Below are 26,703 nucleotides of genomic sequence, written 5' to 3' on the forward strand. Positions count from 1 at the left end.
ACATAATAGTTACCAAAGGATTGTGTTTGGTTTTAAAAAGCAAGTTACTAGGTTACTAAGAATACATTTGGGGTCTGATGAGATGGCTCATTGGGTGAAGATACAACTCAAGTTCCATCCTCAGGATCCATATGATAGAAGGAGAGAACCGATTCCTGTAAGTTACCCCCGAATTCCACATACTCTAAATGTATACACGCATAAGAATTCAATAAAATGTAACTTTTCAAAGTGCACGTAAGCCGTCAAGATGGCTCAGCAGATAAAGGCACTTGCCACTATGCCTAATGCTGAATTTTACCTCCAGGATCCATAAGGTGGAGGGAGAGAACTGACTCCTGCAAGTTTTCCTTGATTTGCACATATGTGCCTTCATATATGTGACCCACACTTCACATAGAAGTAAATGAAATAAAAAAGTAATACATGTAAACTCACCCTTTGCAGGACTGTAGTTGATTTAAATTTTTATATGACATATGTAGGCATATGTTCTGATTACCCTAAATTAGCCATAATCCCTCAATCTAACATGGCAAAAGTTATGCCTTCAGTCCCTTGCATCATATAAAACCACATACCTATAATCTTAGCTCTCAGGAGGTAGAGTCAGGAGAATAAGAAGTTCAAGCTTATCTTCAACTAGACAGCAAGTTTAAGGTCAGCCTGTATTACATTAGAATTACACACACACACACAATTAAGATAAAAAAACAAAACAGTGAATCTGTGGGAATATTGGCCATACCTGAAAATAAGTACTTGCATTGAATTGGCCATTGGGTTCTGCTTACGTCCACTTGTTCCACTGTTTTGATTTTCATGGTTCTCATCTTTTCTTTTATAGACCTTTTCAAGCAAGTGGCAAGTTCAACTGGCTTTTGTGACCAGCGTAGGCTGGGTCTTCTTCTGCATGATTCTATTCAAATCCCAAGACAGCTGGGTGAAGTTGCCTCCTTTGGGGGCAGTAACATAGAACCAAGCGTCAGGAGCTGCTTCCAATTTGTAAGTTACTCATCTTTTTATTTATTTTTTTACCTGTGTGTGTATGAGACTGAGCAAGTGTTCTACCACCAATCCTTTCCTTGTGCCACACACGCACATGTTTGCAGACACACACACACACACACACACACACACACACACTGCCCTTCTTACAGTCCTATAGTATATCTAAGGTTTACACTCTTCTAGTGACTATTGCATGTTCAGCACACTGCCTCTCCTGCTCATCCTGCTTTTTCCTGCCCCCGCTGTCCTTCCTCTTCTGTTCTCCTTCTCAGTGCCCAAGCACTCTGCTATGGCATACATATGAGTAGGCTGTTTCTATTTTTGGTAAATAAAGTAGGTAGTCCTGCTAGGTAGTATTATAATGAACGTCTTCATGTGTTTAGTCCTGTTCTTTTAAAAATCTCTCTCTCTCTCTCTCTCTCTCTCTCTCTCTCCCTTGTTCCCCCACTCTGTGTGTGTGTGTCTCTCTCTCTGTGTGCACTTGCCTGAATGTGTGCATGCATGTGTGTGTATAGATGTGTTCACGGTGTGAATGTGGACATGTGCCCACAGAGGACAACCTCGAGCATCAATCCTAACCTTTCATCTTGTTTCAGAAAGGGTCTCTTGCTTTTTGCTACTCTATGTGCCTGGCTAGCTGGCCCCCAAACTTTCAGGGACTCTTCTATCTCTCTCTGCCTTTCCTTTTGTTGGAGGAGCAGCGAGACTGCAGATACATCCTCTGGTGCCTCACCTTCTGTAGGCTCGAGAGTTCTGAGCTCAATCGAGTCTTCATGCTTCCCATCCTCCCTGGTCCATTTTCTCTCCTTTGAAACAGATTCCTTTGAATCAGTTGATCAGATTCAAGAATAGAAATATTTTTTGTGCCTTTTGACTCATATTAACAGATGGCTTTTCTTTAACAACTCTTTCTAGTTGTAATGCCACCAGAATTAGTGGAATAAGATATTTGCAGGACCACTGTATTCACCGTGTTCTTATGTATTTTTAAATGCTACAAGCTGTTTTTCTTATGTGAGGTTTCTCAATCATTCTAATCTCATTCACAGTGGCTAAGATTTATAAAATTGAAGTCTTTTTCCCATAGACTGGAGAAAATTCTAGGCAGCTTTCTAGGAAGAATGCTGTCACTATTTCGATGGTAAAGCAGTTTGAATATTTAAGACTTAATTGGCAATATGATTGAATGTGCACAGAATAAACCCTCTTACTATAGAGTGAGATATATTGGAATTATTTTACCAAAATGTTGGCAGGTTGGTTGTAAAATAGTTATAGGATATAGCTGCATTTTTCATCATTCCAAAGCATGAAAATACAATCATTATGAAACCTTTGTACATGTTGCTGTAATAATATCTATTCTAGAATATCAATATTAATAACTTTCATATAATGAATTTTAGCAACAACACAATATAGATTTTTTAATTCACTTATACAACAGCATGCAGTACTATAAATTTCCTACTAATCTTTGTCTTCTAGTGAAATTCCATTTACTTTTTACTTTTTGAGTTTGAGTTGTGAAGTGCATGCACACATGTTCACATATGTAGTAGGAGGCTACTTATTTGTTCCCAGCTTTTCAGCCCCAAAATTACCATGCCGAAACTGTACTAATTAAATCACTGCTTAGCCCATTAGCTCTAGCTTATTATTGGCAAACTCTTACATATTAATTTAACCCATTTCTATTAATCTGTATATTGTCATGTGGCTGTTGCCTACCGACAAGGTTCCAGTGGTGACAGCTACATGGTGTCTCTTGACTCTGCCTTCTTTCTTCCAGCATTCAGTTTAGTTTTTCCAGCCTACCTCTGTTCTGCCCAGCTATAGGCTCAAGCCAGCTTTCTTTATTCATTAATGGTAACCAAAGCATACAGAGAGAATCCCATATCACACATATGTGTACCTATAGAACCTATAGATTGTATCATAGGTTAAAAGTAAAGATCATTATAGAGGCATTGTCAACTGTCTCTATTGTATGATGGTCCCTGTTGCAGAGAGCTATGCTCAGAGCTTCCCGTCACCTCTCTGTACTGACACACTGGGCAGCCATTACCCCTCTTACTGTAACTTCTCTACTTGAATTTGGCTGTCAGGATAGAGGCTGTTGAACTAAAGCTCTGCTTTCCCTGGCGAGGAGGCCAGTCTGTCCCACCTCTTCTTTTGCTAATTGCCCCTTCTCCAGAACTCTATCTCTCTTCCTTGCTTCCTTGCCATCTCTGTAAAAGCAACCCTCTTCTCAGCATCAGCATTTGAACTCAGTCCATCTTGCATATTGAGTGAATGCCTCTGTGTTAGCCAGCAAGCTCCTGGAAACCTCTTTTGTTAGATTAGGAAGAAATTGACCAAGAGATTCCCAGTGATAACAAGAGGCTTTTTATTTGCTCCTTGCTTTTTTCTCTGAATTTCCTTCTTTGAGCATTTATAATTTTGAACGAAAGCAAGCAAGGAAGGCAGGCAGAGGGGAGGAAGGAAAGAAAAGAAAAGAAGGAAGGAATGAAGGAAAGCAAGCCAATGACTAAAGTGCTTCCTTTGATTCCTTTCCATGGCAATCCTTACCTTGTTTCACAGCCCGCTGATTGCTTGGGCACATCATTGCATGTTTCTCCTAGGAAGCCTAAGGACCACACTGCAGTGCCTGCTTTTGATCTGAATGTCCTTTTGCGTACTTTAAATATTACCACATGACAACTATCATTAACGGTCTCCAGTGGATTTCCATTTTCTGCTAGAGAGATTTCAGCTTCTTTATTTTAGCCCTCAGGTGTTTCCTAATGTAGTTCCATAACCACTGCTTTGCAACATTTCTTTTGCTACCTTAGAACAGCCATACCTCATTGTTTGTATTTTGCATGATTATAAGTAATGGCATTATTATTGTTACTTACAAAATTGTGTACTTATTCAAATGAATTTACTCATTGAAATCTTGCAGTCCTTAGGGGAGAGTACAGTGGGCAGGCTTTGGTGGGTTTTGGTTTTATGTTTGAACAACTTTTCTCTGCCTTTAACCTCTGTCAACTGTGGAATGGTTGGACTCTCGTCTATACCTCCCACCTCTTTCCCCAATATGTTCTTTCAGACACTTTTTTCCAGCCTACTCTCAAGGGCAAACACAAATATTTCATCATGTTTGTCCTGGGTTCTGGATAAAATAAAAGGTGTTACATGGGAAAAAGAGACAGATAAGTAGAGTTGGGGAGGGGTTAGGTCAAGTATTGAACTCGATTTTTATAGTAGAATGGGCTGCCGGTGTGGCTTATTCTATTCAGATATGGGAAGCCTCTTAACTTGTAATCATTTCTCATTGGGCTGAATGGCCACATTGTGAATGTTGACTTTAGAATCTGTGTCCTGGCCCTGGATTGCTTTTCCTCAACCAGGTGCTCTGGTGGTCACCTTGCCTGTCATTGTGCAATAGCCATGAAAATACACTGTTTGCCATAGGGAAAGATAGCAGCAGTGAAAATGCCCTCTGTCCTCTGAAGCATAAGACCTTGGGAACCGGCTCGACTTGCTCCTTCAGCAGGCTTGTGCACATAGGTGTGGTGCTATTTCTGCTAGCGTGAGGAGCCAGTGAAGTGCCTGCCTCTCTTTTCTGCACTGTGGATGTTGACGTTAAACAGTAGTGCTTCTGTTTCCTTTGTTTTTGTGTTACCACATAGAAAACTTCTCCCTCCTGTGCGAATACAGTTAGAAACCTCTGGCCCATGGTCACCTTGTGGCAGGAAGAGAGGTAAATTTTCATGGGCCCCATGCTTTAGGTGATCTTCCGAAGGTTTCTTCAGTTCTATACGTCCCCACTATAAGCTTACAAAGATGGAAGGAAAGTTACCCCTCAGATCTAAGTTTAAAAAAACCAAGCTGTTAATTTAAAACTAAGTGTAACAGGTCCTGTATGGTAGCACACACCTATAATGCCATTATGCAGGAGACTGAAACAGAAGAATTAATATGTATTTGAGGTTAACCCGGGCTATAGAGTGAATTAGAGACCATCCTGGGGTATGTAGCAAGACCTTCTCCAAAATAAATAAATAAATAAATAAACAAACAAACAAACAAATAAATAAAAGGAGTCTGTGAGGATAGTTCCGTTGATAAAGTATTTACTCTGCAAGCATGGAGATCCGTGTTTGGATCCCTTGCATGCGTATAAAAATCCAGGTGTGGCAGCATATGCCAGTAATCCTGGTGCCAAGGGGGCCGAGAGAGGCAGCTCTCTTGATCTTGCCGGCCAGATGGCTTCGCTGAATTGGCGAGCTGCAGATTCAGTGAGAGGCCCAATCTCAAAAGATAAGGTGGAGGGCCGGTGAGGAAAAAGCCTGGCACAAAAGCCTGGCAGCTTGAGTTGAAAGCAATGCACATGAAGGTGGAGGGAGGGAGTTGATGGCACAAAGTTGTCTTCTGACTTCCATTTGTTTGTGCCCTGTCTGTTTTGGGTTTTTGGTTTTTTTTTTTTTTTTAGTTTTTTAAAGATTCTACTTATTTATTATATATGCAGTGTTCTGTCTGCATGTACGCCTGCATGCCAAAAGACTTTGTCTTTTTACATAAAACCAAATATTGCTTTTAGGCCCCCAAACTCTTCAGTGACATCATAAGAGAATCATGTATCAGCAAATAGCATTTGGCATTACCCTGAGAAGTACTTCCTTCCTCCACTATGATAGGCTTTGTAGTATTTTCTTCTGTAAACACTTTAATGACTTTATTATTTAGATAGACTTTGTGTACACCAACTTTCTATTCAATATGCTTCAACTACAAGTGCTAGAGTGTCAAAATCTGTTTACTCTACATCTGCTTTCTGCCTCCTGCTGTATTCATACATTCAAGAAGAATGAATTGCTGTTTCATTTATATTCTGAATTTTTATATTCATATGACAAAATGAAAATCATCTTTGTGTAGTTACTATAATATAGAACAAATAGAAAGAAGAGAATGAATTACAGCCTCAACTGTTTAAACTAAGTATGTGTGTGTATCTCATATGCTAAAAGTCTTGCAAGGATCTTTGGTTTGTGAGTGTCAGGGTGATTAAGTATGTAAACAATGGAGTTTGAGATGTGAAATTTGTTGTGGGCCAGATTTGTACAGGCACGTTTCTTACCCTCTCTGGCTCCTGCCATCTTGGCGGGCTTGTGGGAATGTAATGAGTCAGCAGGGGTAACATATTTAGTTGTGGTGGGCACCTACTGGGCTGAGCATCAGCTATGATTACCTTGAGTGTCTTGTGACATGAGAATAACATGTCAGGATTAGCAGTTCACCATACCTATACCTAAGCGTCTGTGGACTCAATTTGAAGCTAAGATTGCTTTTGTGCAGATGTAAAATGGCATGCTAGGAGACTTTCCCCTGATTAGATATCAATTCCCAAGGCAACTGATCACATTTTGTATTTTCATTCCTTCGATCACATCAAGCAATCCTAGTTTTCTGAAGCTTCCTTTGGGTTCTATAGGCATTCTTGTTCCGCTGCCTTTGTCGGACTGAGGGCTGCATACTCATATCCATCGAGGTAGCCTACCTATTGTGTACGTTTCATCACAAATTAGCATCTCCACCTCAGTTTTTCTAAGAATGAGAAGGGAGGAAAGAAAGGTAAAGGTATTGGGTTTTTTTGCTTACTTTCTTCTTTTGCTGTGGTACTCGTGGCTTCGCCCAAGGCCTCATGGATGAAATCCAATGCCCATTTCTTGCTTTAAATATGCTTTTATTGCATGTATATTCTGGATTGTTTTTGTCAGTTCACAGTTTGTGCTAATTTGTGCTAATAAACTTATCCTCCACAATCATGGAAACTAAAAAATAAACAAGTTTAAAATTTGCCACCCTCCTTTCACCCAATATTAACCACTGAATTTTTTAACAGAAAGTTCTTTTTTAAGATTATTTCAGATGAAAAGAGTATAAACTTACTCCTGAAAGATTTTTATAGATTTATCCAATGTCTTCAGCCTATCTTAACTTATTTATCAGACAGCTACACTTCTTATCTCACTTACATTTGGATTTTTTTAAAAAAAGATTTCAACCAGGTAGGGTGGTGTGGGTCTTAAATCCCAGCACTCAGGAGGCAGAGGCACGTAGATCTCTGAGTTCGAGGTCACTCTGGTCTAGAAGAACAAGTTTCAGGACAGGCACCAAAGCTACACAGAGAAATCCTGTCTGAAAAAAAAAAAAAACCCACAAGATTTCACTATACAGCTCTGGGTGGCTTGGGGATACCTTTGAAAAATTTTAAAAATTTACTTATTTGTGTGTCTGTATGTTTATGTGAATGTGGTGTGTGTGTATGTGTGTGTGTGTGTGTGTGTGTGTGGTATGTGCATGCATGCACATGTGTGTCCACACGCTAGCTCGTGTATGTGCTGGTTCTCTCCTTCCATCATGTCAGGTGTGAGGATGAAACTCAGGTGCTCAGGATGCGTTACATTACAGCAGGTGCCCTTACCTGCTGAGCCATTGAGGTGCCCTTTTGATAATATTTTATGATAATATTTAACAGAATTTCTGGGCTGGGGGTCAAGGATTTGGTGGCTACGAATGCTTGCTGTACAAGCATAAAGGCCTAAGTTTGCATGTCAAGCATCCATGTAAAAGGAGTGCATGGCTACATGTGTCTATAGCTGAGGGTTCATTTAGGAAGGAGGATTGCTAGGGTTTTCTACCCAGGTAGGAGTTGAGCTTCAAGTTCATTGAGCCAATGGCTTAGCGAAATACTCTGTCTCAAAAACTGATAGAGCCTGAAGCCTTCCTCTGGCAAAGCCTTCCTCATGCAAAGCCCTTGGACACACATGCGTACATGTCGCACACACACAGATTTTTGTCTTGCCTTTCTTTCAGGGCTACATTTTATTTGGCATAGTAACATTTACTGCTTGACGTTCAGTTCTGAGTTTCGACAAATGCATAAAGTCGTGTCGCCCCCATGACAATCAAGACACTGAACAATTTTAAAACTCCTGCTTTATTGCCACCATGTTCCTTTCCAAGCTATGGGAACTGTGTCTCTCCGTTAAATTTCTCCAGTTTTGCTTTTTACTCAACTGGCCTTTAAATAAGCAGAGGAGGCAGCAGTGGAAGAGGTAACTTTCTAAGTTGCATGATTGCATAAATTATCCTGCTCTATACTTCATGAAAGTATGTTCCCTAGCATTATGGGTAGATGTGAACTTCTCCACATAAGTAAAAGTTTCTCTTAAGTGGGAGCACTCTATCATAAGTTCCCAACACTGAGTATATGAAAGGATTTGCATAGACTTCAAATTGTTCTCTAAGGCCAGGGTGTTAATTGGTTATTAGTCAGGTGGAGTGGAGAGCTTGAGGTCAGGAGAGGTGTCCTTGAACATGGAAATGCAGAGTGGATAATCACCACATGTTATTGTTTGGCCTGATTTTTATCTTTAATGGGTGCTGCAGAGTCTTGATGAATATTTAGAGCCGTGACTGCTGGCCTCCAACCTGCTCAGTATCTTCACAACTTTAAATAAAACGCTTCATTTTTACCCAAGACAGCAGTTATGGGAAGCCTTTTACTTCTTGTTTCAACACAAGTCTTGACCTTTCCATCTCTGCATCAAACAAGATACAAATTTTATGCGAGAACTCATTTTCATGACCGGAAATTCACGCTTAGAATCCCAGAAGACCACATCTAGACAGTGCATAAGAGAGTGTTCTAGGGACCATGATGAATGAAGAGAAAGTTTTGTGTTTGGTTCCTGGTTTCTGCGGTCTTGAGATTTTCCTATTTTATGTCATTTATGTTAAGACCATTTGAGCTTCCTCCTTATGCGTGTTAAAGATTTTTTTCTCCCATCCTCCTATCTTGCCCTTCTTCAGGAAGGAATGACTTGAGGGAAATGAGGGTTCCCAGCCATTATTTTATTTTAGAAATATCTCAATTGCAAAGTCAGTAGTGGAATAATGAATAACCGTTTATGCTATGCAGCCCTATACCACTAGTTAATTTTTGTATACATATTTACTGCTCTTAGAGCCCTCTGTGTGCTGTATGTAAGTATGCATGTGCATAAGCATGCTTTATCATATACCATTTAAAAGAAAAGAGGCATCATAATACAAACCTCATTATTGGACTATACATATATTTTCCTCAATTCAATTCCCTCAAGTCAAGGAAAGAAGAACGCATGAGTCTAGCCCTTAGCAATTTTACATGTTTCCATGTTTATCACTGGATACATAAGTAGTGATACTTGCTGTCATGTATACAATTTAAATCAGGTTAGTAATCCATCCATCAAAGTCCACATTGAAAATTTTCTTTTGTTCTGGAGTGTTCCTTATATCTACCTGTTTATTTTCAAGATCCAATCAAGACTTTTGCCTTACATTTGCTTATATGGGATTTATTAGAGTGCTCTACAGGCTGTGGTCAGTCTAGTCTGACAATGGCTATCTCTCAAGGAAAGGTGAAGAATCCACTTGTTGTTCATTCCATGAGGCTGGATATAGGTTTTCATGCATATAAAACCTCAGTGCCAGGGTAGATGAACTTACCAGCTAATGTGAGGGCAGGCAGGCAAAACACACACACACACACACACACACACACACACACACACACACCAACAACAAAAAAAACCAAACAAACAAAAAACACACTAAAGCTTCCTTCTTCCACGTCCTTTTCTGTAAATTATCACCAAAAGGTGTGGCCCACATTTGGAGTGGATCTTCTGACCTCAAATGATCCAGATTTAGGGTCTGGCTTCTCATCTTAACCCAGCCAATTAAGGAAATCCTTCTCAGGTGTGCTCAGCTGCTTGGGTTCTGGTCAGCTCCAGCTATAGTCAAGTTGATGACCCAGGTTAGCCATCAAGGTCCCTGAAGGCGAAGGCATAAATCAAAAACAATCCCACACCAGTTTAGAATTATGATTAATAGAATGGTTATTTATTTAAAGGGGAAAAAACTTACAGATTACCATCCCAGACAACAGCCCTTTGTGCAATCAGGAAGGGAGTCTCGTCTGAAGTAGAGCAGGAAGTAAGAAAGAGCAAGAAGTGGCCGTTTTTTTTTAAAGGGAGAGAGACCACGCCCCAATGGGCTGGTATCTCAGCGGCTATTGGCTGGAGGAGCGGAAGGATCTTCCGCAACAGGTCCCTTAGCTTTTTATTATACATGGTTTTCCAGTTTTCTTTCATAAGATTGCTAGTTTTTAATTGGTATAGACCAGTTTTTTTGTAAGAAATTTGACTTATTTTATTTGTATGAGCTTTTTGCATACTTGTATGTTTGTGAACACATGTATGCAGTACCCCTGGAGGTCAGAAGAGTGGGTCATATTCTCTAGAACTGGTGTTGTAGATGATTGTGAATCACCTTGTGGGTACTGGCAATCAAACTTAGATCCCCAGAAGAGCAGCCGGTGCTCTTAACTGCTGAGCTATCTCTCCAGCACCCAGACCAGCTTTTCTCATGAATATTTGTGTTTTGGATTTCTCTTCTTCATCATGTTTCGACTTTAAAGTTTTATGTTTTGTTTTATTTCTTATCTGAAGATTGTAGAAATGGTGCTGCTGTGTTCTTCCCACATCAGGAGGAATGAATTTTAGCTCTGTTCTTATGAGTAAACCTAATCATATCGGTATTGGCATGTATTTTTATTGTCAAAGTACCCCCTTTCCCTTTGTCATTCGAAATCAATTATTTTTGAAATTTTGAGACTTTGTGGCTATCCTTAACACCCTTTGGTGTTCCTTATGTAATCCAGTTATTCTATTAGTGGTGGCATAATATGATTTTCTAATTCTAATGTTCTTTTTGAGTGTACAGCTTGGTTTTCTTATATAAAGAAGAGCTTTCATCTCTCCACCCCAATATTTCCTTAGGCATTAACGTAAACGTACAAATGGTGCTTCTCATATCTGAACTACTTTTGGATATTATTTTTTGCTATAGCATTATGTAAAATGGCAACGCAACAATCAATTCTTTCTCCGTGTGGGGATATAAATATTTCCATGTTAACAGACTCTTTTCTAGAAAGAATAAGTTGGTAAAGGCCAACCACGTAACTGAAATTGTGTGCTAATGAGGACTGAAAAGGTCACGGGTATTTCTGCTCCACCCTCTCCACCACCCATTTTCTACTTCAGAGTATATGTTGAGTCATACCTATGAGTTGGTGCAACTCATATATGCCATGGCATCTAATGGTGTGAAGAGCATGTATTGATAAAACCAGAAATGAGTAAGAAGGAGATCAGAAGATATGTAACTATGTATTCATTACAGTGTTTGGGGGAACTCACTTGCATGCCAAATTATTATCAATATGCCTTTCAATACATGAGCCGATGATTCAATAGCAAATTAAAGTACTTCTGCATCTCCTTTAAAACAGCTTTCATAGCTATCACAACCTAGGACTCTCAAATTAAGGAATCAAAGGATTCTAAAGAATTTTGGAGATCAATCTTCACGCTGCCATAGAACATTACTTTCACCCTCCCTTTAGTACCACTTTAAGCATCCACTTAATATTAAAATAATAGATAATCTTGAGCAATTTCTTTAGCCTCTTTGGGCATTTTCTTATCTGTAACATAAAGTTAAAACAGTTTATCTTAAGGTTACTTATCCCCAAGTTTGTTTGATTATATGCTATAACAAAGGCAGAAAGGAAAACAGATTACTGTCCTGATTTCAAGGCTTGACCATTATCAGCAAATTCTTACCTGATCTTCCGGGTAATAACTCTTGTAAGGAAATTGTGGGGTACATAGACTATGGCCTTTTACATGAAAACAGACTGTTTCCTGAACAGAAGGAACACACACTAAGAGTAAAACATGGGAAAACATTGTGTAGGAACTGAAATAAATGATCCCTTGGGTCCCTACACACTAAGAGTAAAACATGGAAAAACATTGTGTAGGAACTGAAATAAATGATCCCTTGGGTCCCTACACACTAAGAGCAAAACATGGGAAAACATTGTGTAGGAACAGAAATAAATGATCCCTTGGGTCCCTACACTAGTTTCCTCAGCAACCCAAAGGCAAAACACAAGTATCTGTGTCTGAGGATGAAACTGTCATTTTCTTTGTGTTTTATTTGCCGCATGCAGGTTTTGTGTAGTTTTATAGGGTTGTTCTTTATCACTAATTTAATAATTCCTAACAATTGGGCTAGTTTGGAAGAAGAGTCATTTATATTCTTTACAAATGTGCTTGTTCTGCCTTTTATGTTCAGTGCTGGTGTCGACTTCTCTCTTATGTAAAATATTCCACTGGATGCCATTGGTAGATTTAGAGGTTGCTCAGGAAACAGTCAGGAACTGCTTTTCCTATCCTGTCTGACCCTGACTAAGCAGTCTGTAATTTGAAATTCTTGTCTATAGACTGTTCAATTATATTTCATAAAATCTGGACCACAAAGTTTGGTTGTTGGCTGTTCATGTATTTGCCTGTTCGCAGTGGCAGAGATATTGAAATGATTATCTGGATTTATGAATAGAACATCTTCCTAGTGAAAATAGCAAATAGAATAGTCAGGAAAAACAGGCTTTAAAACATACATAGTTTGTCCACAGTGTTTTCTCAAAATGTGTCCTTGTCTCTTAATAAGAATTCTATCCACATATATGCATTCAGTATGTGTATGTTCCTGTCATTCTTCTGACCTCTGTTCATGTATGCACACAACTGTATCAGCCCATCCATCTTATCTGACCTAGGATATTTATTTGCCATGACTAAATTAATTTCTGCTGCTTTTCTTCCCCCAAATATAGAGTTCCTGGTTGAGAAACAACTTGCTGTCAAGTCAGGGGCTACAGTTTTAGCAGGCATCCTCGCAAGCTCGTCTTCTGGAGCGTTTTACTTGTCAGTCTTTTTTATTCTCTCTATACACAGTATGTGAGTGAATACAGCATTTCTCTTCCAGGCAAGAGCTGAGCAGACCCATCACAGGTGCCTAATTTCTATCTTACAGGAGATAGCTGCCTTCCAGCTAGCCCCCCTGTAGGGTTCTCAGGGAAGTCAGCTCTTCTCTTATTACTGATGAACCATATTGGCTTCTTAGTTCTGACAAGTGCGTCATGGCTATCAACCTTGGTGCTTATGATGCTTAAGGCCATAATTATTGTAATTCTTTTTTTGTGGGAGGCTGGCCTGTGTATCATGAGATGCTTCAGCATCCTGGTTTCTGTCTACTGGATGCTGGTAGAGCCTCTTCTCACTCTCATGGAGTGACCAAAACAGTCTGGCTTACTCACCTGTGAAGAGTTGTCTAAAACTCTCGGTGTGAATTTTATATATTCTTAATGTCTTAAGTTAAGTCAATCTTAAGAAATCTACAAAATCTACAGATAGCTTTTTGTGTGAGTTATGTTACAGATAGTCTGGCAGAGAGGCATTTGTTTGTTTGGTGTGTTAAGTAGTGGTTTCATGTAACCCAGACTGGCTCACTATATAGCCAAGATGACCTGGAACTGCAAACTGTGCACTCTCTTGCATCCACCTCTTAAAGGTTGGGACTAAGGTTTGTGCCCAGCTGACATTTATACTAACCTATTTAAAAGGAAATTTTGGGCAGTTTGAGAATGGACATATGTTGTTCTCTCCTGCATAGATTACCTTTGTAGTGTAAGTATTTTGTGCTTTGGGATCAAGAGGCCATTTTTTTTTCTGTTGTTGGTTTCATTCTAAATTCATTCTGCTCTTACAAGTCTTCCATTTTAAAATGTGACCACATTGGAAATTAATTCTTACCAGCAATTAAATCTGCAAAGTCTTAGAGAAGGCCCTGAAGCAAAGTCCCTGCCCTTGAATAACTGTCATTGTAAGAAAAGAAGTTAATGAATGGATATTCAAGTCTTGATTCCCGTTTGGTAGCTTTATTATTGCAAGAGGAACTAGATACAAACTCTTATAGACTGTGTCCTCTATATAGACTGTTTAGATTTGTTAAGCTTTGTCATGGTTTCCATAAGCCTCAGAGTAGAGATGCTAGTTGTCTTCCCTTACAAAGAAGATATGTGTATTTTGATAGCTGAAAGTTGTAGCTTGCTGAGAAATCTCCACGTTGTATTTGTTCTTTAACCATAAAATGATGCTGTTATCGCGAGAGAAAAGCCAGTAGTCAGTGGGATCTGCCAGCAAGCAGTCAGTCCTTTTTGATAATTCAGCAACTCATTACCTCCAAACTTGCCATTTAATATTCTTACATTTTTTATATTGGTAGTTAAACACTTTGGTTAGAAACTCTAGATATCAGGATTTTTTTTAACTGCTTTTTCTCTTACTTGTATAAAAGTGACACTTGCATAAAGTCACCCTCCAATATGCTGTGACAAAATAACACTAATGACAACCAATCGTTTCTCTTAACTTTCATGCATAAAATCTATTCTTTTTCTTTTCCTTTTATTTCTTTCTTTCATTTGAAGATAATATGGGGTCTCACATATTCCAGGTTGGTCTCCTGAAACTCAGCATGTGGCCAAGAATGACCTTGCCTTCTGGTTGCTCATCCTTCCTCCACCTCCTAAATGCTGGAAATGCAGATGTGTACCACTGCACCCATGTTATATGATGCTTTGGACAGAACCAAGGCTTTTTGTATATTACACAAGCCCTTTACCAACCAAGCTATATTCTCAAATTCCCACATTCTGCCCTGGATAGTTCTGATAGATGAGGACAAAGAGATAAGGAAAATCAAGATGCTTCCAAACCCTTCTTATCACGGTGGAAGGAACCAGGGCACCTTTTATATGCATATGCAATGAATGAGGAAAAAAGGGGTATTGCCAAAAACAAAAGTAAAAACAAAATAACACCATCCATCAAAGAAAACCCAGGGCATAGATTACCTTTTGCATAGTTTACTTAAAAGCAGCATTTAAGGTTGAAGCTAAAATCATCCTTGATATGGACAAAACAGAATGCCCGAGGCTTTATGTATGTAAGGAATCCATAAGAATCATCTCAATTCATTGAATGCCTTCTTTTTTTTATTTAGAACGCCTCATCAATTTAGTACCCAGTCATGTATCTCTGTCTCTGTCTTTCTCTGTGTCTCTGTCTCTGTCTCTGTCTCTCTCTCTCTCTCTCTCTCTCTCTCTCTCTCTCTGTGACCAAAATGCAATTTCAGTTTGGATTTAACTCTAATTCGGTTAGATCTTTATAGAAGCTTGCCTGATTTTTAATTCCTTCTTCTTTGTTGCCAGACAAAAGCAGAGAAAATATACCATGGGGATAGAGAGTAGTTTTGTTATAAAAATGAAAGATGGAAACGGAATAAGAGTGTGAACCCCCATATCTTATCTTCAGTGCTGTCAGCTGGCACTGGCGAGCAATTCTAAAAGAGGCAAAATGATGGCTCTTGTATCTTAAGAGCTGGGAAGAAAGTTGAAATTTCCAACCTTTAAGCACCAGAGAATCTCTAGTATTTTGAAAGCGCACAGTCTACTGCTTCCCTTGGTAATTCACACTAATGCTTTAACAACTTTCAGCACCAGGAAATTCTTCCGTGTGAGTTACAGCCTAAATTCTTCATGCCTGTTTCTTCTTGTTCATTCCCCAGTGGAGGCATAGAACAGCTGGTCACAAGCCCCTATGCAAGAGCCATTCACATAATTGAAAACTGTTATTACATCGCCTTTCAGCCACTCTTTCTTGCTTGTTCTTTTCCTCTCTCCCTCTGTTCTCATGGCTAAATACTCCTATTTCCCTTAAGTAGTTCTTTGGTCTCTCAAACCCCTAAATTATTGTTGTCTTTTTATGTCAAGTCTCCTCTAAGTTCTGGGTTAGTGGTGGCCCCTAAAATTAGACACTGTTTTGTTTTTAATTTAATATTTTTATTAATTCATTGAAGGCTTCACACAATGTATTTTGATTATACTTACCCTCTCCCCCTACTTCCTAGATCCATCTGTCATCTCTCTACCAGCTCCCAACTTACTGTGCCTTTTTTGTAGCTTTAGCTGACCTTGAACTAATTGTATAGAACAAGTTGCCCTCTGCCTCCCAATGTTTGGAATCAAAGGCATGTATAGCCACATCCAGTCTCTTAAAGAAAAATAACCTGCCAGGTCCATTTTGTGTTGTCCTTGGATGTGGGGCCTTCCACTGGATCATGGTCCCCCTATTAGGAAGTCAAACCCTTAAAGAAAATTGCTTTTTTAGTGGAAAATATTTTTTCATAAAATATATTTTGATCATAGTTCCCTTCCTTCAACTTTTCCTGATCCTCCCAACCCACCAAACTCCACCTTCTATCTCTCTTTAGAAAACAAACAGGCAATTAAGGAAAACAATAATATATATATATATATATATATATATATATATAGAGAGAGAGAGAGAGAGAGAAACACATACACACATAGACAGAGAAACAAAACCATAAAGACACAGAATCAGAAAACGTATTATGCAAGCAAAAGAGCAGTAAGATAAAACATGCCCAAACAAAGCATTGTGAGACAAAAAATATATAAAAATACTATTCAGTTGATTCATATTGTCCATTGCTGGACATGGCGCCTACCCTTAAGCGCAGTTTCTGTACCTAGTGAGACTTCATTGGAGAAAACTGAGTTTTCCTTTGCACGCAGTTGGCAAATGAAGATTCGTTTGGTTCGAGGTGGGGGCTTGTGTCCACTTACACTCTCAGAGCTGGGACCTTATCCGGCTTAGGTGTTTGCAGGCCATGTGCATGATGCTCTGTGAGTTCATGTGTGCCAGTCGTGTTGTGTGTTATAAGACCCTGTTTCTGCTGTGTCTTCTATCTCTAGTGACTCTTACAGTCTACCCACTTTCTCTCTACAAAGTTACCTGAGCCCCAAGGGGAGAAATTTGATGGAGATATCTCATTTTGTCCCAAGGTCTCTCACTCTGAGTATGTCCTCCAGTTGTGGGTATCTGTATTTGTTCTTATCTGCCACAGGATGGAGCTTCTCTGATAAAGGCTGAACAAGATACTGATCTATGGGTATGGCAGAATGCCGTTAAGGGTCATTTTATTGCTGTATCCCTTTAGTAGAACAGTAGTGTTTGCTTTTCCCATAGGTACATGGCCTCTCTAAGTCTCAGGTTCTTGGTCACTCAGGCCGTTTCAGGCGTGGGTTTCACTTCATTGTCTGAGCTTTAAATCCAGTCAGATAGTGCCTCATTAATCCCACAAGCTTTGTACCACAATTTCACTCACACATCCTAGCTGCAGGTCATCATTGTAAATCTAAGGGTTCGTGTGTGTTTGTGTTTCCCTCTCCTCTGATAGTGTGCAGAGTACCTTCCAATACTGCAAACATTGGTCAGTAGACTTAAAGTGTCTAGTAGACACCAGTTTGATTTTTGTGGCGGTGTTGTCTTCAGTAATGGGACCTTACCAACAGTTTGTGAAGAGCAACCAAAAGCCTTGCCAACAACCCGAGTTGTTTAGGGGTATCCATGGAACCTGTTTGACCAGCAGTTCTGCTAGATGTCACCCATTCCTCGAACTGGGTGTTTCACTTGATGGGAAAAGATGTTGAGTTTGGGACTTCACCTCCTCCATTATTTTCAGACTCCATTTAGATTCCCTTCATGTATGTATATATTTTAAGAAGCTTCTACAGTAGTAGTTTTCAATATGACCACTCAAATAGCCCTTAGTGTTAGTTGTCCCTCTCCATATCGCCCCTTCCTCTCTCTTCCCTCTCCCTGTCTGTTTCATTATCCTACTCCAGTCTCACCCCATGTTTCTATAACTATCTATTCTAATTTCCTGTCTTTGTAAGATCCTTCCATCTTCCCTACTCCCTTACTCTATACCAAACCTCTACAGTTATATAGCTTATAGCATACCTATTGCAGTCTTAAAAGCTAACATCCATACAGAAGAGATTACATTCGGTACTTCTCTTTTTGGGTGTGGGTTATCTCACTCTAGATGATTATTTTAGCCTCATCTATTTACCTGTGAATTTCATAATTTTGTTTTTTTAATAGCTGAGTAATATGTCATTGTGTTAATGTTCCAGTTACATTATCCATTCATCTGCTTATGGACATCTAGACTGATTCCCTTTTTTGGCTTTTATGAGTACAGCAGCAATGACATAGATGAGCAAGTAACTCTCTGGCAGGATGTAGAGTCTTTTGAGTATATGCCCAAGAGTTGGATCTTGAAATAGATCTATTCTTGGTTTTCTGAGGGTCCACCATACTGACTTCCATAGCAGAAGCCACCAACTTTCAATAGCTCATAGGGATGAGGACTAGAAGCCCCTTCCCTTCTGTAGACACTGTTTTTCCACGAAGGGATTGAACTATGGTGAGAGTAATGAGATCATTTCTTCTCACATGACCTTCAATATGATTAGTCTCTGTTCCCTACTATTAATTACACATTATAGGCATGGAGTTTCCTTCTTTTATGCATTTGTTTCTGTTTCTTCCCTTTTGTGTGCGTGTGGGATGCATGTATACATGTGTGAGCAGGTACATGTACTCCTTTTCATGCCCAGACCACAAGAGGACGTTGGGTATCCTGTTTCATCACTTTCTGCCAGGTCCCCCCGAACCAGGGTCTCTCACTTAACCTGGAGATAAGTTGATGACCCTCAAGCCCCAGTGTTTCAGGCCCATGTGGCTGGAAATTTGAACTCTAGTTTTCATGCATATGCAGCAAGATCTCCCATCCACTGAATCATATCCCCAGCCCCTTCCCTTTTGTAGTCCTAGGGATGGAACTCAGGGCTTCATACATGTTAAGCATGTGCCCTACTACTGAGCCCTTGGCCCCTCCTGTATTTCTTTATGGCTTCTTGTGGCTGACTCATACTCAGATTGTTTTCTTGTTCTTTTTTTTGGGAATGAAGGGATATTTTACGTTATAATTTGTACTTTGCATTAGGGACGAATTCTTACCCTGTCGCATGTCTCTTAATGCATCATTAGTCTATCCTTTAAAAATAAGTCAGATTAAATATATACATTCGGATTAAGCATCAGTAGATTCACACCATAAATAGTAGTGAATTAGTAATGCTTTTCAATTTACCACTTTTCTATAGTGGTCTGTCTCCTGGCTAGAAAGGGTTATTTTGCTAAAGTTGGTTTCTAGACCAGTGGAGCAAGAGATGATTATAGGACATATTGTAGCTGAGTCCTTGGCAGTTCTTTTGACAAAGCCTCTGATTAAGTCTTTGTGTGATGGAGGAATGTGTGCAGCACAGACGAGAAGATGCTACTGGGGAGAACTCAACAGCCAGAGAGGACAGAATCACACGTTATGTTAAACATGTAGGCTCTCGCAGTATGTCTTAATGTTTGCCCTCGGTCTATTCAAGGCTTTCAGCACTAATCTTCCTCACCCCCCTTTTTTATGACATGGCCTCTCTACATAGCCCTAGTTGCCCTAGAAACCACTATGTAGACTCTGGCCTTGAATTCACAGAGCTTCGCCTACTTCTGCCTCTTAGGGCTGGGATTAAAGGCGTGTGTCACCATGCTTGCCTTCCCCCAGTAACTTTTCAGTGTGAAAAGAGAGCACATATTTTGAAATATGAAAAGTCCTAAGTTGAGAATGGCTAATTTCTTGTTGTCAGGATTCTTAAACCAATGAAATGGTTACAGTGGACTCAAACCAATAGGAAATTTCTGGACAGATGTGAAAGGAAAGAAATCCCAATAAGACAAGTATAAAGTGAAAGGACTATGGGTAACCAAAGAGAACAGCTTTCCCCACAATGCTCAGCTGAGTGTTAATGTGCTGTGGCACTCACAGACCTTATCAACTAGAAGTGAATAAAGTTATTGGGGTCACTGAATTATAAATGGGGAAAATTGGAGGTCAAACATAGCTTGGCATGGTTTTTCACTGATGACCTTCATTTTTAACTGTTAAAGTGTTAAGTATTTTAAAGTGTGAAATGTTTTAAGAGGTGGGTATAAGATACAATTACAGTGATTAATCTTTAATTAATTTAACCAACCTTGTTTTCATAAAGGATTTTGCTGGATGTACTACTGGAAAACACGGACCTAGAGAGTTGACTTGTGCAGAAACTGTAGTTTAGATCAAATAAAGGTGATTCGTCCCGGTACAGAATAATGGAGGTATCATTCGCAGTAGAACATATTTAGGGAATTCTTTTCTGACGGGTGTTGGCAACCTGAGACATGCCACACGAAGAAATAAAAGAAACAGGAATGAAAAGGAAGAGCCAAAGATGGATGATAACTATTGAAAGGACTGTGCAAAGATAGCATATATGAAGCCTTGGAGTCTAAGTTTCCAATCAGTTCAATGATACTGGGAATGATAACCTCAGAAAACAGGCTTCTTGCTATATACCAAATACCGACATAGATAGCTTTCAGTCTGGTAACTCATATAATCTTAAAATAGCCCTGTGAAGCAGATAACGTTAAAAAGTTTCATTTCAAACCAGAGGAACATTATGGCATAAAGCTAAAGATATTTTCCCCAGATCGCATGGACAGTGAGTAGCAGAGTTTCGGTTTGGATTCTAGGGCTGTGAATATAGAGCTTTTCTGTCCTTTGTGTGCTTGCTGTGATTTCAACTCAGCATGATGAGTCACTGACTGGGGTCCCTTATACACCCTTTAGGGATGTCTGCCTTCTCACCTGGCTGCTACTTAGACAGCAGCCGTACAAACACACTGACACTGGTGAAGAGAGTTTGGACTCTGAATAACAGCTCCATGGTGCCAGTCCAAAAAGAATGAATTGATTTGCATGATCTCTTTCATCTTTACATTCAGTGATTCCTTTAAAAAAAATAATTCCACAGTTTGTCTGTGATGACTCTTACATAGAGAACAGGGATTGGCAGAGGTTTTTGGTCAATGGTTTGAATTGATACCATTTTGTAGCAAGGACATCTAAGGTTAAGTAGCTTATTGTTTTGGTGATAAGTTGTCCTTAGGAGTAAGGAAGGACTGTGGTACTTCTGAAGTGGTCAGTGCTGCAAGGTCAGGGAGGTCTCAGCCCAGTTGCCCTTTTGTCTGTTAGATCTTTTATTAGCAAGGTCTGTGCTGAGGGGGCGGAGTGGGATGACACTTTGCATAGTGCTTGTATTGAATCCCATGCCACAGATTCAGTTTAGATGGTCCAAGACCCTCACTTTCTTGGCAGACCAAATCTAAAATCATCTGTGGAGAAGGGGCTTTTATTCAGTATTTCAAAGTATGTTCAGAAAGTATGTATAGAGTGTTACATAGGGAAAAAAAAACTTCCATAGCAAAGAATGTAAGAAATCAAAGTGAGTGGAAATAGGGCAGATTAAAAACAAGAACAACAACAACAACAAAACGTAAGATAAAACCAAAACTTGCAAACCGAACTTGGACAAGACAAGCCAATAGAGGGAAAAGATCCTAAAAGAAGGCACAAGACTCAGAGACCCACTCATTTGCACATTCAGGAGTCCCAGGAAAGCATTACCTGGACGTCATATGCAGAGGACCTGGTGCAGGCTTGTGCTGGTCCCGAGCATGCTGATTCAGCCAGGCAGGCTATTTTGAAATGATGTTTGTGCTGGTAGAAAAGTAAAAGATAGCAGCGAAAACTAGAGGCCCATATTTGACCCTGACAGAAAACCTCTTCTGGGAACTACATATAAGCTTTGTAACTGCCTTTGAAACCGACCAAGTAGAGTGCCTAGGTATTAAGAAATAGGATAAGCAGTGTTAAGTTCATAGTTCAATAGTACTGACCTACCATTTTCAGGGTAATAGGTCTCATTTCCCGCACTGCAAAGAAAATTCACAATAGTTCAAATGTTTAAAACTGAAATTGTAAAACTTTAGGGGCTGATGATGATGCCGCAGTTCTGAACAGTTGCTGTTCTTGCAGAGTATCTGCGTTCAGTTCCCAGCCCCCACATGGTGGCTAACAACCATCTGTAAATCCCGTTCCACTTCTCTGCTACTTCTCTTCTGAGAGTCTTCTACATGCATGAGGTGCATACACATACACATACCCCCAGGCATACAGACATACACACGAAATAGATAAGTATGTTCTAAAAAATTTACAACTTTATAGCAAACTGAATGTAGCTGAGGAAATGGATTTTTGCAGATAATAGGACAGAGAAAATGATTAGACATGGATGTTTACAAATAAAGGGTTATAAACGGGAGGATGCTACATAAGGCTTGATTAGTACAATGGAGAACGTGGAAGTCTGACACTTGGGCAAGGAAAATAGAGAAGGAATGCAGAAGAAGTTATTTGGTGAAATCGCAACTGAGCAGATTCTAGAGCTGACTTAATACTCTAAGCCACATTTCAGGAACTCACTGAATTCTAAGCAATATAAATAAAACCACGGAGCAACTCAAGGCTAGAGAAGGACAATGAATTTCATAGCAATAGCAATCGTCTCAGTAGTAGCAGCACAAAAATGGAGACAAAAGTAATATAACATTTCATTATGCTAAGACGAAAAGAGGGCAAACATTCCCCAGAACCTTCCATATAGAATTTTATATCCACTAAACACTGCTGTCAAGACTATTGCTTAAAAGGGAGATATTTTGAAAGAGAATTCGGGAAATCTACATTCAATAGACATCTTCCAAAGGAAAACTGTAAAGAATATACTTCAGACAGAAGTGATTTCAGTTGCATGACTGATACTAAGAAAGCAGTAAAGAGATAAATCCATTTTGTGTGTGTGTGTGTGTGTGTGTGTGTGTGTCAATCTAATGAGATAGAAAATTACAATCATGTAGGGTTAAAAACACACCATATGATTAAAATGCATGAAGACAATGGCATCAGTTAGCCAATGGGTAAATCCGTTTTGAGGGTTTTAAGATGATTGTACTATCTGAAATGAGTCATGCGGCTTTGAGAGAGAGAAATAAAGAAGCATTGGGGCACCATGGTAGAAGCCAGAAGCCAGGATGGCTGGGGACTGGAACCAGCTTTGCCATCAGTTAGCAGTATATACTTCGAGAAGCTGCTTCTCTGCTATCACGATCTGTGTCTGTTTTCTTAAGTGTGAATATGAGACTTTGGAACTAGATTAAAATTTAAAGTCCTTCACTGGGGGTCAATGAAAAGGAATTCCTGCAGAAGGAAAAAAAAAGAATCAATAGTTCTTGAGGTATTTACCGTTCCTTTAAATTTTAAACAGTAAACACTTTGCTGTTACTTCCAGCCAACTTTCACGTATCCGTTCAGAAACTTAGAGGTAAATCTAATCTCATTCAGCTGTGTGCTTTTGCTTTTGCTTTAAGCCGATTTCTTTGTTTTGTCTTGTTGTCATTTAATAGTTAAGTGAGGTAATTGTCTCTGGTAGATGGTAAGGGGACCATAACAGGGTCTGAGCAGAGGACCTAGCTGAGAAACTGTGATTCTTGCTATTCTTTCTTTTTGATTTATTACCTAAACAAATTAATGCCTTCTTACTCTCTTGCCGCCTCTCCTCCAATCCCTTCTCCTTTCCCAGGCCAATAATAAACCTGAGATTGAAGCGGCCCTCTTCCTCGACTGGATGCGCCTGGAACCCCAGTCTATGGTGTGGCTGCCCGTTTTGCACAGAGTGGCTGCTGCAGAAACTGCCAAGCACCAGGCCAAGTGTAACATCTGCAAGGAGTGCCCAATCATTGGATTCAGGTATTGGGCTCCGACAAAATAACCTTACCGTCTCTGACTTTTTCATGACTTGGTCTTTTGCCTCCCATGCCAGTTTGCTGTTAGTTTGTTCCTCTCCAAAGCAGGAGAGAAAGTGATGCAGCCAAAGCATCGATCTCGGCTGTCATTCCCCTGATCACAGGGTTATTTTGGTGGACCTGACTCATTAGGCAGATGTCTCCTTCCACCTTCACTCTTCAGCTCTTCGCAGCCACATTTGGGGTTGGGCGAGACAGAGTACCTGTCTCCACAGAGTTATTTGTTGGTCAAGGGCATCCAGATGAACTGTGCCTCCTCCTTCCTGGAACTCAAACATTTTTACCCTTGTTTTCTTTTTTTCATGGCCTTTTCTGTTTATAGAAATTCTCCAAGAATCAGTTATAAAACGAAGAGTTGCTTCTATTCTGGGAAGACGCATGCATCCTGGTAGCTCAGTTTCTTTCTCACTTGGCAGTACTTCTTTTTACCCCTTAAGTAACAAGAATTATTCCAGGCATCTGAGAACTTTCTTCTTTTTCTTTGAATCTGATTCTCTTCTTTCCATAGTATCCTGGTGAAATCCTAAGGGAATAAAAGGTAGGCAAGCAAATGAGATTCACAAAGCAGCTAAAAACAGAAAGCGTTCCTTATAAGTGTAAAGGTGAGAGAAATAGGAAACAGCACGCTATTACTTTGCTCTTCTTAAAATGACGTGGAAAACAATTGACTCATTTGGAGAAGTAGGATATTTTTAAATGAACTAAACTAATAATAATCCCAAGTCCTAATTCTGAAATGATGATGCATTTAAACATCTGGATTGATATGAGCCTTTTCCATAGCAAAAATCAACAACAGGATTTTACGCCAGCTATTGAGCTATGCCCCTTCTGAATTCACGTAGCAGCCAATGTAAATATTCATTTCTAGTTGTGCTTAAATATATTTTATGACTTTATTTTCTATTTTTCTTAAAATACACTGTTCTTTTACCATTGATGTTTTTTCTCCTGTAATTTCATGCAGCTTTTTTAAAAAAGCCTTACAGGTTTCTAAAGCCTAGTTAGACAGATCCTTATAAGAATATACCTTTTTTCCTTATTGGCTTTGGACAGGTGAGAAGGGTACTATAGAGCCTACAAGATGGGGAGGGGAGCTGCAGGTGACTGCATTCCTTCTTATCTTCCCGAGCCAGCTTCCTGAGCCAGTGGGATTTGTATACAACAGAGGAAAATTTTATAAAATAAAAAAAAAAAAGGACCGTGCTTTGGAGGACCTAAGAATGGTCTTTTTTCTTTTTAACCCTTCAATTCTTTTGCCCTTATCAAATTAGATTATTTTAAGAATCAACACTTCTCTTTCTTCCTTACTCCTTCTGAAATGACGGTTGAGATCTAAAAAAAAAAGAAATGCTAGCTTTTCTTCCCACTTCCCCATATGTGACATCAAGAATATGTTTATCTGAATTGGCTGAGGCTCTTATCTGAGAAGGCAAAAATCAGGGGGACTGAAACAAATATGTAGTATTCTGAGTCTGAAGGAAAATGTACCAACCAGTCCTGAGAAATGAGAAAATCCTCCATTTAATTCAATGTTGTTGTTGTTGGCTTTTTTGGAGGGTGTCATTTTTGAGTAATATGGTGAGGAATTTCTGGAGAGAAGAAATTGTCCAATTGACATGAAGATGAATCATGCCAGCCAATTACAGATTATGTAATGAAACGAACAGTTATTTTAATTGGAGTTCTTACGTCGATTTCTTATGAGTAACTTCATTTTTGTAATTTTGTGATCATTAGTATTTCAGAAAAGTCTTGTCAATCGTTCCCTTTGAAGTTCTTTCAAAGTTGAGTATTTGGTCTTTAAAAGACTAGGAGTTTGCCCATCCTTTCCCTTTTAATCTGAAAGAGTTCCAATGTAGTTTAAATAAGGGTTGAGTTTTTCATTCTTTCTTCCATATGTGTACGGGATAATCTTTCTGCCAAAATGTTTTGATACTGTAGAAAAGGCACTGGAGAAGCCTGGGGTGGGAGGTCATTGCTTACTATGCAGGACTAATGAAGGCTACTTTGTTTTTACACTTGGCAGTGTGGTGGAGGGTTTCCTAGAGTGTTCTTTGGGCCTGTGACCTGAAGAAGTACATATGTGTTTGTTTCTGTTCTTTTTCAGGTACAGAAGTCTAAAACACTTTAATTATGACATCTGCCAAAGCTGCTTTTTTTCTGGTCGAGTGGCAAAGGGTCATAAAATGCACTACCCCATGGTAGAATATTGCACTCCGGTAAGTTAATGTCCTCCTGACATGCGTTCATTCACCTAAGAGGAATTCTAGATTTGGATATTGCAAGTCATACTTAGTTCTTGGTTTTGCTTTTTTTTTTGGGGGGGTGGTTCTTTTTATTTGTTCTGTTTTTAAGTTCCACCACCCTATGTCTGTACCACGCAGGTCCTAATACCCATCAGAGGTGACTGGTACTCAATTAGGACTTGGAATGAATGCATACGTTGTTCTCTTTTTGCATGGTTGTAGGGAGGCCACCTCACATTTCTTTTGTACAACCTTAGCAATCATATAGGGAAGCCTCATGGCCGTAGGGCACGTTGAAAATGGAGAAGAATAGTATGTGTATTCCTTAAAAAGCACACCATACTACCCTCGATCGCTGTTGTTCACCTTGAGCTTTGTGACGTTAGCAACTGACTCTTGTAAAATATGCTTCATATGACAATACTTGATTACTCATTTACATGGTAACTAAGTACTTACCTCTTAAATGGCTTTATGTGCAATGGTACTGTTGGTTTTAATATTATTATTTTGGGGTGTTGGGTGTTGTTTCTTCTTTCTTTCTTTTTTTTTTTTTTGGTTGTTTTTCAAGTTAGGGTTTCTTTGTGTAGTCCTGGCTGTCCTGGAACTCACTCTATAGGCCAGACTGGCCTCGGTTCAGAGATCTGCTTGCCTCTGCCTCCAAGTGCCGGGATTAAAGGCACATGCCACCACCACCCAGCAGGTATTGTTATTTTATTCCCCTTTGATAGATGAGGACTCTGTCGTGC

The 26,703-nt window shown here is 39.5% G+C and overlaps 1 protein-coding gene across 7 annotated transcripts in view; it reads left to right on the forward strand.

Annotated features, from left to right (window-relative positions):
• Positions 1 to 26,703, forward strand: part of Dmd (dystrophin) — a 1,091,134-nt gene that overhangs the window by 1,005,225 nt on the left and 59,206 nt on the right. For all 7 annotated transcript variants that reach the window (XM_050128228.1, XM_050128226.1, XM_050128227.1 and 4 more), the window contains 3 exons: positions 848 to 1,005; positions 23,483 to 23,649; positions 25,816 to 25,927. In XM_050128228.1, coding sequence (XP_049984185.1) covers positions 848 to 1,005; positions 23,483 to 23,649; positions 25,816 to 25,927 — 437 coding nt within the window. The remainder of the gene's footprint in view (positions 1 to 847; positions 1,006 to 23,482; positions 23,650 to 25,815; positions 25,928 to 26,703) is intronic.

The sequence above is a fragment of the Alexandromys fortis genome, unplaced genomic scaffold (assembly GCF_014885135.2).
Source record: "Alexandromys fortis isolate MF-2015 unplaced genomic scaffold, M_Fortis_MF-2015_v1.1 scaffold_265, whole genome shotgun sequence".
NCBI classification, from domain to species: Eukaryota; Metazoa; Chordata; class Mammalia; order Rodentia; family Cricetidae; genus Alexandromys; species Alexandromys fortis.